General features: G+C 52.1%; 1 protein-coding gene across 2 annotated transcripts in view; it reads right to left on the bottom strand.

Annotated features, from left to right (window-relative positions):
* Window positions 1–6,773: 6,773 nt before the first annotated feature.
* chmp7 (charged multivesicular body protein 7) overlaps window positions 6,774–15,777 on the bottom strand; it is a 38,021-nt gene continuing 29,017 nt past the window's right edge. The window contains exons 6-10 of one of the 2 annotated variants that reach the window (XM_085971321.1): window positions 15,293–15,412; window positions 12,848–12,946; window positions 9,801–9,861; window positions 8,841–9,027; window positions 6,774–7,242 (exon numbers count right to left, since the gene is read on the bottom strand). In XM_085971321.1, the coding sequence (XP_085827447.1) occupies window positions 7,173–7,242; window positions 8,841–9,027; window positions 9,801–9,861; window positions 12,848–12,946; window positions 15,293–15,412 (537 nt within the window). In that variant the 3' untranslated portion in view covers window positions 6,774–7,172. Of the gene's footprint in view, window positions 7,243–8,812; window positions 9,028–9,800; window positions 9,862–12,847; window positions 12,947–15,292; window positions 15,413–15,777 lie in introns of both variants that reach the window. The other variant, XM_085971320.1, reaches the window with a different exon arrangement.

Raw genomic sequence — 15,777 nt, 5'->3', positions numbered from 1 at the left:
GCACATTGCAGATGCCCCAACTATAATCTTCCAACGTTCTCTCGATTCAGGAACGTTCCTTTAGATTGGAAAACTGCGCATGTCACTCCGCTATTTAAGAATGGCGAGAGGGGGAAACCAGGAAATTTTAGACTAGTTCGTCTAACATCTGTTGTTGGGAAATTGCTAGAGTCTATAATTAACGATAGGGTGACTCTGAACACCTTGAACATTTTCAGTTGATCAGAGAGAGCCAGCATGGATTTGTGAAAGGTAGGTCATGCCTGACAAACCTGATTGAATATTTTGAAGAGGTGACTAAAGTAGTGGACAGGAGAATGTCTATGGATGTTATTTATATGGACTTCCAGAAGGCATTTGATAAAGTCCCACAAGAGCCTGTTAACTAAGATAGAATCCCACGGAATTGAGGGCAAATTATTGACCTGGTTAGGAAATTGGCTGAGCGGCAGGAGACAGAGAGTAGGGATAATGGGCAGGTCCTCAAACTGGCAGGAGGTGACTAGTGGTGTCCCACAGGGATCTGTGTTGGGGCCTCAACTATTCACAGTATTTATTAACGACTTAGATGATGCCATAGAAAGTCATATATCTAAATTTGCCGATGACACAATGATAGGCGGCATTGTAGGCAGTGTAGATGGATGCATAAAATCACAAAGGGATATCGACAGATTAAGTGAATGGGCAAAACTGGCAAATGGATTTCAATGTAGGCAAATGTGAGGTCATCCACTTTGGACCTAAAAAGAATAGAACAGGGTACTTTCTAAATGGTGAAAAGCTGAAAACAGTAGAGATCCAAACAGACTTGGGGGTTGAGGTACATAATATCATTAAAATGTCATGAACAAGTACAGAAAATAATCAAAAAGGCTAATGGAATGCTGGCCTTTATATCTAGAGGACTAGAATACAAGGGGGTAGAAGTTATGCTGCAGCTGTACAAAACCCTGGTTAGACCACACCTGGAGCACTGTGAGCAGTTCTGGGCTCCACACCTTAGGAAGGATATATTGGCCTCGGAGGGAGTGCAGCGTAGGTTTACCAGAATGATACCCAGACTTCAAGGGTTAAGTTACAAGGAGAAATTACACAAACTAGGGTTGTATTCCCTAGAAGTTAGATGGTTAAGGGGTGATCTGATCAAATTTTTCAAGATATTAACGGGACCTGATAGGGTAGATAGAAAAGGGGATTCTAGGACTAGGGTCATAGTCTAAAGCCAGATCTTTCGGGAGTGTAATTAGGAAACACTTCTGCACACAAAGGGTGGTAGAAGTTTGGAACTCTCTTCCGCAAACAGCAGTTGATGCTAGATCAATTGTTAATTTAAAATCGGAGATTGATAGCTTTCTGTTAACCAAAGGTATTAAGGGATAGATTGGGAAATGTACAGAGGGACCTGGGTGTCCTTGTACACCAGTCACTGAAAGCAAACATGCAGGTGCAGCACGCAGTTAGGAAGGCAAATGGTATGTTGGCCTTCATTGCAAGAGGATTTGAGTACAGGAGCAAGGATGTCTTACTACAGTTATACAGGGCCTTGGTGAGACCACACCTGGAGTACTGTGTGCAGTTTTGGTCCTCTTACCTAAGAAAGGATATACTTGCCATAGAGGGAGTGCAGCGAAGGTTCACCAGACTGATTCCTGGGATGGCAGGACTGTTGTATGAGGAGAGATTGGGTCGACTCGGCCTGTATTCACTAGCGTTTAGAAGAATGAGAGGGGATCTCATTGAAATGTATAAAATTCTGACAGGGCTAGACAGACTGGATGCAGGGAGGATGTTTCCCCTGGCTGGGGGGTCTAGAACGAGGGGGTCACAGTCTCAGGATACGGGGTAGGACATTTAGGACTGAGATGAGGAGGAATTTCTTCACTCAGAGGGTGGTGAACCTGTGGAATTCTCTACCACAGAAGGCTGTGGAGGCCAAGTCACTGAATATATTTAAGGAGATATAGGTTTTTAGACTCAAAAGGGTATTGAGAGAGAATGAATCAGCTATGATCATATTGAATGGCGGAGCAGGCTCAAAGGGCCGAATGGCCTTCTCCTGCTCCTATGTTTCTATGATATGGGCCAAAGGTGGATATATGGAGTTAGGATGCAGATCAGCCATGATCTTATCGAATGGCAAAAGAGGCTCAGGGGGCTGAACGGCCTACTCCTGTTCCTATGTTCCAAGCTGTAATGTGATAATGACCAGGTAATCTGTTTCAGTGATGTTGATTGAGGGATAAATATTTGCCCGGACACCGGGGATAACTCCCCTACTCTTCTTTGAAATAGTGCCGTGGGATCTTTTACGTCCACCTGAGAGAGCAGACGGGGCCTCAGTTTAACGTCTCATCCGAAAGACGGCACCTCCGACAGTCCGGCGCTCCCTCAGTTCTGCACTGGAGTTGTACCACCCACATTAAGGCTTTATGTGAGAAGTTAACAGACCAGGATAAGCTGGGACATTTCTACTCGATGCAGCAGAGTGCCACACGGAGCAGTATATTTACCAGATGACATCCGATTTATGGGTTTGTTTCGTGTGTTTCTATATCACAGCTGAAGAAATGAGATGGATTTAGGTTGAGCGTACAGCGTCGATCAAAAGGCTTTGTATGTTCCACGCAGTGACCTTTAATAAATCTGCAGACATTCACTTCACTTTTGGTTGGCAATGTTGCCCGGCGAAATGGTTCTTACCAAATGCCCAGCATAATTTGTAGTATTTAATTAAACAAAAATGTGACCTCAGCTGCTGTAAAAGTGTGGTTTTTAAAAAACATTCCCAGATGTTGAAAGGAAATGATCTTAACACTTCGTGCCGTTACCACAGAACAAACAGGGAATCAACAAAAATGTTCACAAACAAAAGACTTTTCAGCGTGTATCTGTGGCCTGACAGCAGAGAAAGTGAAGGGAGAGATTTACTGCGTTGTATGACTGCACCACGCCACAGGTAGTCGAGAGACAGCACCTGATCTTTGACAAGCGAGAATTCCTCCTCCATCATAAGAGATCTGACACACACACACACAAAACCGATAGCAGCAGATCGGACAAGAGCTGCCATAGCAGACAGGAGACAACATTGCCTCTTTATGCGCCACATCACCCAGACTGCTGCTGAAATCTCGATCGATTTCGCAAATGCTCAGCTATGCCCGAACCTCATGGCCAACACACCAGTCACCCCCAATTGCCACCAAGCTCCCAGCGCCCAGAGAGAATTTCAAAAACCGAGCTGTCATTTCCAACTCTTGCTCTACCCTACCTGGGAAAAACTCCAATCAGATCGCTCAGCCGCCTGTGCCTCTAACTGGAATCCTGCTTGTCTGCTCTCCCATCAGAGACCAAGCTTTCAGCCTCTAATCCCCTTTCGAAATCCATTTGCCTTGTGGACCTCACTTTCTGCCTTCAAATGCCTCTCTAGTTTAAAAGAATCTAAATCAACCTTTTGGGCTCTTTCCTTCACACTGTCGACTCCAGTCACTGTGGAGTGCATCCCGCGGGGGGGGGGGAAAGAGAGGGAGGAGGGGGGGAGAGAGAGGGAGGAGGGGGGAGAGAGAGGGAGGAGGGGGGAGAGAGAGGGAGGAGGGGGGAGAGAGAGGGAGGAGGGGGGAGAGAGAGGGAGGAGGGGGGAGAGAGAGGGAGGAGGGGGAGAGAGAGGGAGGAGGGGGAGAGAGAGGGAGGAGGGGGAGAGAGAGGGAGGAGGGGGAGAGGGAGGAGGGGGGAGAGAGAGGGAGGAGGGGGGGAGAGAGAGGGAGGAGGGGGGAGAGAGAGGGAGGAGGGGGGAGAGAGAGGGAGGAGGGGGGAGAGAGAGGGAGGAGGGGGGAGAGAGAGGGAGGAGGGGGAGAGAGAGGGAGGAGGGGGAGAGAGAGGGAGGAGGGGGAGAGAGAGGGAGGAGGGGGAGAGAGAGGGAGGAGGGGGAGAGAGAGGGAGGAGGGGGAGAGAGAGGGAGGAGGGGGAGAGAGAGGGAGGAGGGGGAGAGGGAGGAGGGGGGAGAGAGAGGGAGGAGGGGGAGAGGGAGGAGGGGGGAGAGAGAGGGAGGAGGGGGAGAGGGAGGAGGGTGGTAGAGGGAGGGAGGAGGGGGGAGAGAGATCTACTGATGCAAGTTATCAGATGCAGATTCCTGATGTACGGTTTATAGCTTAAAAAAATAAATGCTGCTAGATGCTGGGGAAAAGAACAAATTACTTCATAAGGAATAATTAAGAGTAAAGGGGGAAACTGATCTGCCTCTTCTCTGGGGCCCATCTGGAGCAAGATCATGGCCATCAAGTCTACTAATCTAACTGAATTCCGCAGTGATACCCTATCTCCCCTGAACAAGCAACATAACAATACTTATATAGCGATCACCCTTAATCCCCTTCTCAACAGTCTATGCGGGTCCCTCTTGAAGAGGTCGACTGAACATAAACGAAGTCCCATTTCTTGGGGACGTTCTTTGGCGCCACTTTCCTGTGGGATCATTCCAATGTCGAACCTTGTTTTAGATTGGCAAACTTCATTTGCAAGCGTACCTTGTTAAATATTCTTTCCAAACAACATTTTATTTGAAGAAAATGACCGTGTCCAGGAATTCTACCATTTCCACAACGGAACGCTATTGCTCGCTAACCACCCACTGAACGGACAACCTTTCACCGACCCGAGCTCGCACGACAGACCTTGTGGGTGGAAGAAACGGAAGATTCGGGGGAATTTATGTACAATTAAAAAACAAAGTTCTTTATTTCAAATCAAGACAAAAATGGATTTCTGAATATTCTACAGTCCAGAGAGATATAGCTAATAATATATTCTACCAAAACAGACATTTACAAGTGGATTTATAACAAAGACTTCATACAATAAGCAGCGTAAGAATGAAGTTGCAGCCAGCAGCAGGGAGCAAGATTTCCCGGGTGGTCCTTCCAGGGTCCCGACAGCCCACCTCTGGCGTTCTCAGCCCAATCCAGACACAACTTACAAATGCAAGGAAAGACTGACTTGAAACACATGGCGGGATTTGTCCTGGATTCATGCTCCATAATTCGAGTTCGAATCAGAGTAGTAGGGGCTGGGACAGACAACTTTAAACATTTTTCCTGGGGGAATCTTTCAGACAATGGCCACTGGTGGGTACAGCGTCACCATTCGAGCCGGGATTTTAATTTATCCCTTCCCCTGTACACGGCTTTTGGCAGATCTGCTCACGGGACCCAGCTGTGGCAGCGGCAGTGCAGTGGCAAGCTGACAGCCGACATGTTCCATGCCTCATCCTTCAAGCTTTCCCCAAGCACTGGTTCTTTGAATGCTGTTGTCCAAGGGCACACTGACAGCTGACCGCTTAGAGACACTCCCATTCAAAGACTCAAGGTCTTGCGGATGTGGTGATGGGTGTCCAGCATCATCCTCCATGATCCGAAGATTGACCAGAGTTTCAGTCTCCTAAACGTGCTTTTTAAACCACCGCGGTGCCGACATCTGGTGGCAACAACTTTGCTCTTCTGATGGTCAGGAAGCGATGGTCAAGGACAGTTCAGGATAGAGTTAACTCCCTCTTTGATTTTCCTTGCCCTCACAGTGCCCCAGTTGCTGCTTAGTAGCCTTACAGACAGCAGTAGTGACGGCAAGAACTGGTGTTTGGGTAATCTGGGCACCAACCTGCAGTCTACCACAGCATGTGACAATGGGTCAGGGCGACAGGGCCCCAGCCTCTCACCCAGGGCGACAGGCACCAGCCCCATCACCCAGGGCGACAGGCCCCAGCCCTCACCCAGGGCGACAGGCCCCAACCCGTCACCCAGGGCGACAGGCCCCAACCCCTCACCCAGGGCGACAGGCCCCAACCCCTCACCCAGGGCGACAGGCCCCAACCCCTCACCCAGGGCAACAGGCCCCAACCCCTCACCCAGGGCGACAGGCCACAACCCCTCACCCAGGGCGACAGGCCACAACCCCTCACCCAGGGCGACAGGCCACAACCCCTCACCCAGGGCGACAGGCCCCAACCCCTCACCCAGGGCGACAGGCCCCAACCCCTCACCCAGGGCGACAGGCCCCAACCCCTCACCCAGGGCGACAGGCCCCAACCCCTCACCCAGGGCGACAGGCCCCAACCCCTCACCCAGGGCGACAGGCCCCAAACCCTCACCCAGGGAGACAGGCCCCAACCCCTCACCCAGGGCGACAGGCCCCAACCCCTCACCCAGGGCGACAGGCCCCAACCCCTCACCCAGGGCGACAGGCCCCAACCCCTCACCCAGGGCGACAGGCCCCAACCCCTCACCCAGGGCGACAGGCCCCAACCCCTCACCCAGGGCGACAGGCCCCAACCCCTCACCCAGGGCGACAGGCCCCAAACCCTCACCCAGGGAGACAGGCCCCAACCCCTCACCCAGGGCGACAGGCCCCAACCCCTCACCCAGGGCGACAGGCCCCAACCCCTCACCCAGGGCGACAGGCCCCAACCCCTCACCCAGGGCGACAGGCCCCAACCCCTCACCCAGGGCGACAGGCCCCAACCCCTCACCCAGGGCGACAGGCCCCAACCCCTCACCCAGGGCGACAGGCCCCAACCCCTCACCCAGGGCGACAGGCCCCAACCCCTCACCCAGGGCGACAGGCCCCAACCCCTCACCCAGGGCGACAGGCCCCAACCCCTCACCCAGGGCGACAGGCCCCAACCCCTCACCCAGGGCGACAGGCCCCAACCCCTCACACAGGGCGACAGGCCCCAACCCCTCACCCAGGGCGACAGGCCCCAGCCCCGTCACCCAGGGCGACAGGCCCCAGCCCCATCACCCAGGGCGACAGGCCCCAACCCCTCACCCAGGGCGACAGGCCCCAACCCCTCACCCACAGTAGCCAATATATTTGGGCCAAAATGGTTAACATAGAAAGTTTCAATGAGTGAACTTTTGCCCTGAAAGAGATAGGACCCAGGAGGACCTGAAAAGCTCTCCTCTCCCCAAAATGGCACAAGATGCTTTCCTCAAAAAAAAATCCTCCGATTAATTCAAACTCCCAGCGCAAATCCAAAAGAATGATTAATAGCTCTGAAGCACAATTGGCTGCAAACGTTACCGTGAGTGGTTTTCTCCCCAACTTCCAGGTTGTTTAAGAGAGAAAATTCTAGACATGTATGGGGGGAGCGATTTGCTCAGTGCATTCTGCATCAGTGGTTATCGTGCAGGTTCGAGTGAGGCTGTGCTTTTCAAAGTTATGATGCCAGCACTGGTTTGGAAACCTGAAAAAAAGGCAAGAAGAACATAAGAATTAGAAGCAGGAGTTGGCCACACGGCCCCTCGAGCCTGCTCCGCCACATGGCCCCTCCAGCCTGCTCCGCCGCACGGCCCCTCCAGCCTGCTCCGCCGCACGGCCCCTCCAGCCTGCTCCGCCGCACGGCCCCTCCAGCCTGCTCCGCCGCACGGCCCCTCCAGCCTGCTCCGCCGCACGGCCCCTCCAGCCTGCTCCGCCGCACGGCCCCTCCAGCCTGCTCCGCCGCACGGCTCCTCCAGCCTGCTCCGCCATTCAATGAGATCATGGCTGATCATCGACCTCAACTCCACTTTCCCGCCCGATCCCCTATCCCCCTAGAGTCCAACAATCTATCGATCTCGGCCTTGAATATACTCAACAACTCAGCATCCACAGCCCTCTGGGGCAGAGAATTCCAAAGATTCACCACCCTCTGAGTGAAGAAATTCCTCCTCATCTCAGTCTTAAATGGCCAACCCCTTATCCTGAGACTATGGCCCCTAGTTCTAGACTCTCCAGCCAGGGGAAACATCCTCTCAGCATCTACCCTGTCAAACTCCCTGAGATCACCTCATTCTTCAATAATTTCAAGCAGGCTGCCAAAATGCTACAAGCACCAGAACCTGAGCAGATGTTATGAAACTCAAAATAACAAAAAATATCAGCGAGCAGCAGACGCACGTGTGACTGGTAACAGCGCTGAGACACAACCGACGCCTCACACCTGCGTGGGTCAAGCATCGGCCGCGTCGGGTCATGTTTGGCGCCACTCGGGTCATGTCGTGCACACGAGTGACGCTCCACGAAAAAACTTTCGGTTTTCAGAGCTTTTCGAATTTCGGAATTGCAGATAAGGGATTGTGGACCTGTACTGTCTTTTTGACAAGTGCCGCAATCCCAAGCAGTGTTTTATTCACGGCTCACCCTCCCGAAGTGCAGCGAAAGGACACCACATGATCCTGATTTGCATCATTGGGATCGAGGGCAGACACATCCCCACAGGAAGAGAAACAAACAAACAGGACTAAACGTTCCATATTATTGGGGCCTTTCAGCGTGTATGGGAGCTGGGAAAAGCCATCTCCCAATAGCCCTGACACAACATCTTCCGCTGGGGAACACCACCAAATCCAGCTGAGCCAGCATCTGCTGGGCAGAGCGTGAATGGAGGGTTGGAGCCACATGGGTCACAGTCTCTCCTGAGAGTAGGCTGCAGAGTGGGGGGAAAAGAGCGAGCGAGTGGGGCGGGGGAAGAGCGAGTGACGTGAGTGAGAGAGAGAATGAGAGAGAATGTGCGAGAGAGAGCGAGCAGGGTTACAAGAGAGCAAGCGAGGGTGTGCAGGGGACGAGAGGCACACTGGGGGAGAGCGCGAGATGAGAGCGAGAGCGGTGGAAAGTGCAGATAGCTTCAGCGGTGATATCTTGCTGACATTTACTGCGTTGGGTCACCCATCTGAGCACGGTATCGGAACACTGTGCAACTGTTCCTCAGCAAGAATCAGAACATTTATGAGGGGACAACAGCGAGAGATTTCAAGCACAACAATAGTTCCCCAGCCTGCACCTGCTCTCTTTCCTCAAGGCTGCATGTTTCCGACAGTGTGAGCTTGCTCAGCCCAGCCTCCAATTCGACGTCCATCACCTCAGCGGCACCCAGGTGAAAACCAGGTGATCCAGGGAGTGGTTTTGTTGGTACATCTGGGAGCAGAAGAGTTTCTTCGGCTGTGTTTTCCAAGAGAGCATTCAACTCCGCTTCCAGTTCATCGGTGTCCACACCTCCTATGCCAGAATGGACAAACACAATGATTAACAGATAGAAGATCCACACTTCAGGAATCCCCAGAAGTATCAAGATCCAACAGTCCCACATTTATTGAACTCTGAGCTATTGAACAGCTAAGCGATGCACTAATTTCCCTGCTGCCTCTGATAAACGTGTTTCCCCCCCCCACACACATTAGTGCAGGGGATTATACACTTTCCATTTCACACACCCAGTGTCAGCATTAGGCACTTCCGGGTCGGGTAAAACATGAAGCTGACAGAGTGTACATCTGCTCTGGCCCAGCAACATGCTTTAATCCCCTCAGAACAGCACCCTCTTATTGCAAGGGGGGGGGGGGGGGTGGTGGGGAAAGAGAGGGGGAGGGGTGTTCCTGATCCTGATCAGTATCCAGTGACATTCTCTATACATGCGTGCCCGCCTGGAGTGAGCACAGGGCCAAACAGCCCACCTGGACGCCTCATGACGCTCACCTGGACCGAGGTACGAAAAGGGTCCCAGTGACTGGGACCGGGAACCACCAGAGAGTCGACACTTCAGCGACAGAGGGAGGAAATAGCAACAGAAGGACTATAAATAAAAAAACATCCATTTTACATTATTGCTGAATCTTTTGAGTTCTGAAAGGATTAAAGTGTAAAATGTAAACAAAGAGAAAGCTGGCTTATCTGTCCTAAAAATCTGGTGTACGAGTCAGCAAGGCAAACATAACTCCTCCTACTTGAAGTGACCATTTAATATAATCATAGCACAAGTCTCCAAAACTCACCCATTGCGTCAAGATTTTCACCAGAAAGTGTCCGATTTATGTCATCCTGCGATTCACAGAACTGAGAGAGAGAGAGAGAGAGAGAAACAGTTAGATAACCCCAGTCCCGTCTAGTCAATGAGACCCAGTCCCGTCTAGTCAATGAGACCCAGTCCCGTCTAGTCAATGAGACCCAGTCCCGTCTAGTCAATGAGACCCAGTCCTGTCTGGTCAATGAGACCCAGTCCCGTCTGGTCAATGAGACCCAGTCCCGTCTGGTCAATGAGACTCAGTCCCGTCTGGTCAATGAGACCCAGTCCCGTCTGGTCAATGATACCCAGTCCCGTCTAGTCAATGAGACCCAGTCCCGTCTAGTCAATGAGACCCAGTCCCGTCTAGTCAATGAGACCCAGTCCCGTCTAGTCAACGAGACCCAGTCCCGTCTAGTCAACGAGACCCAGTCCCGTCTAGTCAACGAGACCCAGTCCCGTCTAGTCAACGAGACCCAGTCCCGTCTAGTCAATGAGACCCAGTCCCGTCTGGTCAATGAGACTCAGTCCCGTCTAGTCAATGAGACCCAGTCCCGTCTAGTCAATGAGACCCAGTCCCGTCTAGTCAATGAGACCCAGTCCCGTCTAGTCAATGATACCCAGTCCCGTCTAGTCAATGAGACCCAGTCCCGTCTAGTCAATGAGACCCAGTCCCGTCTAGTCAATGAGACCCAGTCCCGTCTAGTCAATGAGACCCAGTCCCGTCTGGTCAATGAGACCCAGTCCCGTCTGGTCAATGAGACCCAGTCCCGTCTGGTCAATGAGACTCAGTCCCGTCTGGTCAATGAGACCCAGTCCCGTCTGGTCAATGATACCCAGTCCCGTCTAGTCAATGAGACCCAGTCCCGTCTAGTCAATGAGACCCAGTCCCGTCTAGTCAATGAGACCCAGTCCCGTCTAGTCAACGAGACCCAGTCCCGTCTAGTCAACGAGACCCAGTCCCGTCTAGTCAACGAGACCCAGTCCCGTCTAGTCAACGAGACCCAGTCCCGTCTAGTCAACGAGACCCAGTCCCGTCTGGTCAATGAGACTCAGTCCCGTCTAGTCAATGAGACCCAGTCCCGTCTAGTCAATGAGACCCAGTCCCGTCTAGTCAATGAGACCCAGTCCCGTCTAGTCAATGAGACCCAGTCCCGTCTAGTCAATGATACCCAGTCCCGTCTAGTCAATGAGACCCAGTCCCGTCTAGTCAATGAGACCCAGTCCCGTCTAGTCAATGAGACCCAGTCCCGTCTAGTCAACGAGACCCAGTCCCGTCTAGTCAACGAGACCCAGTCCCGTCTGGTCAATGAGACCCAGTCCTGTCTAGTCAATGAGACCCAGTCCCGTCTAGTCAATGAGACCCAGTCCCGTCTGGTCAATGAGACCCAGTCCCGTCTAGTCAATGAGACCCAGTCCTGTCTAGTCAATGAGACCCAGTCCTGTCTAGTCAATGAGACCCAGTCCCGTCTGGTCAATGAGACCCAGTCCTGTCTGGTCAATGAGACCCAGTCCCGTCTGGTCAATGAGACCCAGTCCCGTCTAGTCAATGATACCCAGTCCCGTCTGGTCAATGAGACCCAGTCCCGTCTGGTCAATGAGACCCAGTCCTGTCTAGTCAATGAGACCCAGTCCTGTCTAGTCAATGAGACCCAGTCCTGTCTAGTCAATGAGACCCAGTCCTGTCTAGTCAATGAGACCCAGTCCCGTCTAGTCAATGAGACCCAGTCCTGTCTAGTCAATGAGACCCAGTCCCGTCTAGTCAATGATACCCAGTCCCGTCTAGTCAATGATACAATGATCACTCAGTATAGAGGGAGGCCACACTCCCATATCAACGCTGTCCGTTCAGAAAGAACCAACTAACCATTCATTGCTTATTCTTTTAAGATTTAAATTCAGGGCCGCAGAGCCTGTCCTGGTCTCTGGCGTTTCTGGGTCCCGGACACAGCTAGATCCTCAAGTGCAGCAGTTTATTTGCCGTCGAGTTCGAACATTCGCAATTCTAGTCTGTTGTTTTGACAGGCTGCTCGTTTATGCTCCTTTTATCCTGCAGCGAGGTTCACAGCTCCCCGGAATCCACCCCATTCAGTAATGGAAACAAGGGCAAGCAGAGGGGTTTTACAATCACAATCGAGGCTTCCATTCTCGGGCTACTGACTCACCTGCCACGTCTGAAAACGTCACAAACACTGGCCTATTTCGCAACAAGAACCTGCACACTCCAGCCCCTCGAGACATCTTAATGGTGCAACATTCTTTGTCCAGGCGAACTCAGTCCACAAAATGGCAGCCAGCAGACTTTCACTTCCATTTGTTCGATTAACTTTACAACATTCACCCCGTCTCAGTGCAACCCAGAGCAGATCTTCTGGTCTAAAGGTCAACGGTAACTCAGGACAGACTGGTGCCTTCTCAGGTGGCCTGCAAGCCATTCACTGTAGTAGCTCTGACCTCCTCCAGTCCCGATAGCAGTGTGTGGTTTGCATCACTGGTGTAACATAAAGCGACCATCAGACTGATCAGGTGAAACTGCGAGCAGGGTTTCCCTTTTGGAGATCAGATGACGCTAAATATTATTGGCTGTGCTTTGTGTATATCTGGGTGAACGTTGCTCACTGGAGGGTGTGACTGCTTTAATATTTTTTCTGCAATTTTGATTCAATAATAATTTGCCCACTTGGGTCAGAATGGTTAGACTTACAATGAATGTCAATACTACTATTGTTAGCACTCTTACATTAGGAATACACTCTGCTCTACATCCTTTCTCCTGCCCACATCCTCACGAGGTTAAAATCCAGACTTAATGCACCATCTCCTACGCCAATTCATTTTCTCCCAGGGACTCAAGACTGTGGAAACTCTTCCCTCCTTCACGATCGCCTTCTTTCTACAATACATATAGACTCCTACAACCCAAGCACGGTGTCACTTAGTCACTGCTTTTCGATTGACCTCATCATCTCTCCTCCACTATTTCCAACCTTGGTGACCTGCACCAAGGGCCTTCTCAGTAGAAAATATAAAGTTGCTCACCTGTTCAATCTGATCCATCAGGTTCTCCACTTTCTCCACAGTGACGTTCTTCATCGACTGTCTCAAAGCTCCAAGCCCAGTCTGATAGGCGTCCACCACCTGGCAAATCAGATAACAATTGCTGAATTACTGTAACCGTCCTCTCAGTTGGCCATACAAGCTGCTCCATCCCTCCCGACACCAAGCAGGAATCACTCATTGCAATCGGTGTCTTACGCAAATAAGAAATAGGAGCAGGAGTCGGCCATACGGCCCCTCGAGCCTGCTCCGCCATTCAATAAGATCATGGCTGATCTTCGACCTCAACTCCACTTTCCCGCCCGATCTCCATATCCCTCCATTCCACTAGAGTCCAAAAATCTATCGATCTCAGCTTTGAATATACTCAACGACTCAGCATCCACAGCCCTTTGGGGCAGAGAATTCCAAAGATTCACAACCCTCTGAGTGAAGAAATTCCTCCTCATCTCAGTCCTAAATGGCCGACCCCTTATCCTGAGACTATGCCCCCTAGTTCTAGACTCTCCAACCAGGGGAAACAACTTCTCAGCATCTACCCTATCAATCCCCCTCAGAATCTTGTGTGTTTCAATGAGATCACCTCTCATTCTCATAAACTCCAGAGCGTATCAGCCCAATCTACACAATCTCTCCTCATAGGACAACCCGCTGAGGAGACTGAGCCTATACTGTCTGGACAAATAAAAATCCAGTCTAGTACAGGACAACCAGAAATGTTTCAACAATTACCCTCCCGGCTCCGGACAGCTCGGTGGGTAAATTCACCCCACCCCACCTGCCCATACACTTCTCAACAATGCATACCAGAAGGCCCAGGGCCTGATTCCAGGCCCATCTTTAGTTCGTCTCTCTTTTCCAGGGTGGTGTTTGTGGGGGGGGGCAGGGAACAAATAAAAATCCGGCCAAGATTCCAGCGCTAAAATCGCGTATACATCTCAGGCAAGGACACAACCTGGCCAATTGTGATGCTTTCCCCAGGGGTAACTGGGGATAGGACAGACCAGGCCTCCCTGCAGCTGACTGCATTGGGCAGAATGGGCAGTGGAGCCTTTGCTACAGATACTCGCTCAGAGTTATAAAAACAACTCCTCCTCGAGAGCTTGTATCCAGCAGCTCGCCTCTGCTGCAGCTCGCATTGCATCGAGAGCCCAGAAATCAAAGCTGATTAAATAAAGAAACATAGAAGATAGAAGCAGGAGTAGGCCATTCGGCCCCTCGAGCCTGCTCCGCCATTCAATGCGATCATGTCTGATCATCCAAGAAGATGCCAGGAAAGATGGATGTGCCAGGAATTCGAGGAAATCAGGGGCAATAGGAATATACAACTAGAACACCAAAAACTTACTATCCAAGCATGGGTAAGCTCAGCTCACCACCAAAGGCAAACAGCATCCAGTTGCTCCCCGTCTCTCTCACACTGCTGGGCTACAGGTGCTGGAACTAGTCCAGTTCCTTGCCTCAGTCCTGCTCTACTCTTGGGGTACACTTAGACCGAGAACACGATGGTGGGGCCGAGGCGGGGCCTCACCTCACCCGACATCCCCACATGCATTTTCCAGCAGGGGTCTCCAGCAACGGAAACCATGGCTGATTTCCTTTCCTCCAGTCATGGCTCAAGGGTGCGGAGGCCCACAGTAGACTACCTGAGCCGAGCTCAGGTGAACTCGGCACTGGCATGGGATTGGTCCAGTCGTGCGCCTGGCCTGAATGGCTCAGTTGCATTTACTAACAAGCGAGTCAAGGTGCAATTGTTTTCCAAAAACCACGTGGGAGCAGCACAACAGTGTAAGTCCCACATGTTCACAAGGAAGCAAAGCAAGAGGGACTGACTGCACTTACACAAGTACAGAGAATATAAAGGGATTTCTATTTAAAACCAAGATTTCATACAATGAACGTTATCCTTTAGCAGTGAAGGGCAAGGTCCGAGGGGGGGGACGGGGAAGGTCCGAGAGAGGGGACGGGGAAGGTCCGAGAGAGGGGACGGGGAAGGTCCGAGAGAGGGGACGGGGAAGGTCCGAGAGAGGGGACGGGGAAGGTCCGAGAGAGGGGACGGGGAAGGTCCGAGAGAGGGGACGGGGAAGGTCCGAGAGAGGGGACGGGGAAGGTCCGAGAGAGGGGACGGGGAAGGTCCGAGAGAGGGGACGGGGAAGGTCCGAGAGAGGGGACGGGGAAGGTCCGAGAGAGGGGACGGGGAAGGTCCGAGAGAGGGGACGGGGAAGGTCCGAGAGAGGGGACGGGGAAGGTCCGAGAGAGGGGACGGGGAAGGTCCGAGAGAGGGGACGGGGAAGGTCCGAGAGAGGGGACGGGGAAGGTCCGAGAGAGGGGACGGGGAAGGTCCGAGAGAGGGGACGGGGAGGGTCCGAGAGAGGGGACAGGGAGGGTCAGAGAGAGGGGACAGGGAAGGGCGAGAGCCTTCAATACCATTTTGTCAGTCTGCGAGGTGGAAATGCGATCTAGGATGGTCTGAATTGTATCGAGTTTGGCGTGGATACTCTCCAGTCGTTTATCCGTTCTCCTCCTCATTTTCAGAGATTTCAGTGCCTTGAGCAGAAACAAGCACAAGGTCATTCCATGCACCCCAAACATATAGCAGTGAACTCTCAGTGTGACTGCAGCCCCCCTCCTCGCACTACGATTATTGTTCACAGCCTGCTGGCTTGGGCGGGCTGCCTTGAGCTGGGATTCTCTGCTGCTCCTTCTCGTTTCCCTGCGTTCGAATGAAAGATGGTGCGGGAACGTTATGAGGAGGCAGGGTTATGCCACACAAGTGCAAGGATCCTATTCCAAGGGAGCCATTGGCCCAATCGTACTTTTAACTCCCCTCCTGCTCAGGGTGGCACTTCTAAAGTCAGGAGCTCACTGTATGGGGATTTCCAGATGTAGATCTGTGTCCCAGCACAATGTGC

Source organism: Somniosus microcephalus, chromosome 30 (assembly GCF_052327205.1).
Source record: "Somniosus microcephalus isolate GS21.2 chromosome 30, FLI_Smic_1.0, whole genome shotgun sequence".
In the NCBI taxonomy this organism is placed as follows: domain Eukaryota; kingdom Metazoa; phylum Chordata; class Chondrichthyes; order Squaliformes; family Somniosidae; genus Somniosus; species Somniosus microcephalus.
Note: the sequence above shows the minus strand (reverse complement) of the source record. Positions and strands in the feature narration are given on the sequence as shown.